Here is a 1,410-nt window from a genome sequence, read left to right on the forward strand (position 1 = left end):
CAGGCCCACCGGTGAGTGGAAACGCCCTGATGCCCGTTAACCACTGTCCCAGTTATGGGTAAATAGCCCCAGCTATGGGTAAATAGTGAAGACCCCAACTGTGGTGCAGGTGGAAGAGGTTTGTGTGAGAACCACCACAACGTCTGGGACGGAGGAAGAAGGCAACCCCACAGACGCGTGGGTTAAATCGGGAGGGTACAGCGGCTAGGGGAGCAAACCCTGTGGCAATGTGAGAAAACTGAAACTATTCCTCACAACTATATAATAACTACTGCATACACACAAACATTAGTTATAAAAATGACGTCCTGTTTGTTGGTGTGCCGGCCCTGGGCCTGTCCTACATGTGTACTGTGGTTTGTCTTGCTAACTTGCAGGTGTAGCAGAGGCGATGATGAGATGACTGTGATCACCGGGCCGGTCCTCACAGACTATTTAACCCCGACTACACTGAGACCGGGTGGCCGCATTCTCCTGACGGCGCACCAACATGTTTTCTCTCTGTTTGAGTTTTCTGACAATCACACCTCATCGTGCCCTTGTTTGCTTCATTATTTAATAAATGTCACTTTATTATTGTTACGTTGCTGTGCATCTCCGTCTTTTGTTGTGGCCTGTGAGCCGGTCATAACAGGTTGGGGGCTTGTTTGCCTTGAGTACAAAACCAGGACCTTGTATGTGTTTTTTTTCTTATTATTCCTAATTAGTTGCAGTTGAGGTAATTTGATGTAATTGAGCTAGTCTACTGTTGTTTAAATTTGTAATGTGTAATATAGTTTGATGTATAAATCAGTGGACAAACGCTCATTTGCATCCTAAACCCCAAAAATATAAATTGTCTCAAATTATATGTTAATTATAATATAATAAATATAGTCTTATAATATAGTTTAAACTCCCAAAATATAAATGAATTGGCAGAGCTGCCTAGAAGGAGATGTTGGAGGCTTAAAACTCAGATAGACGCACAAATTTGCACGTCAAAAAAGGTTATATACATTATAACACGTTATAACCGCTCTCATTTTGACAGCTGTACTTCTAATTTATGGAACATCATGAAGGTGTAACATGATAAACTTTATGTATTATTGAAGCATTTTTAACCATGCACAAAAGAAACACGGTGGAGCTTTAAGACTATTCGCTAACATGCAAACAGTACATTCTTCTAAGAGTTTCGAACTTTCAACAACTCGAATAAAGAAGAGAGAGAGAGAGAGAAGTTACTAACAGTTTCAGCAGGTCCAGGTGGGACTTCCTCTTTGAGAAGGAACGCTTCCTGGTTTCAGGCTCCGCCACGCACGGACCGGCCAGGTCGTACAGCCGCTGAGGACTGCCCAGAATCTAAGATAGACACACACACGCACGCACACACACACACACACACACACACACACACACACACAC

The 1,410-nt window shown here is 43.0% G+C and overlaps 1 protein-coding gene across 1 annotated transcript in view; it reads right to left on the bottom strand.

Annotated features, from left to right (window-relative positions):
* Positions 1-1,410, bottom strand: part of arfgef3 (ARFGEF family member 3) — a 49,880-nt gene that overhangs the window by 29,598 nt on the left and 18,872 nt on the right. The window contains exon 12 of the mRNA XM_034898465.1: positions 1,235-1,347. Within this exon, the coding sequence (XP_034754356.1) occupies positions 1,235-1,347 (113 nt within the window). The remainder of the gene's footprint in view (positions 1-1,234; positions 1,348-1,410) is intronic.

The sequence above is a fragment of the Etheostoma cragini genome, chromosome 17, assembly GCF_013103735.1.
Source record: "Etheostoma cragini isolate CJK2018 chromosome 17, CSU_Ecrag_1.0, whole genome shotgun sequence".
Taxonomy (NCBI): Eukaryota; Metazoa; Chordata; class Actinopteri; order Perciformes; family Percidae; genus Etheostoma; species Etheostoma cragini.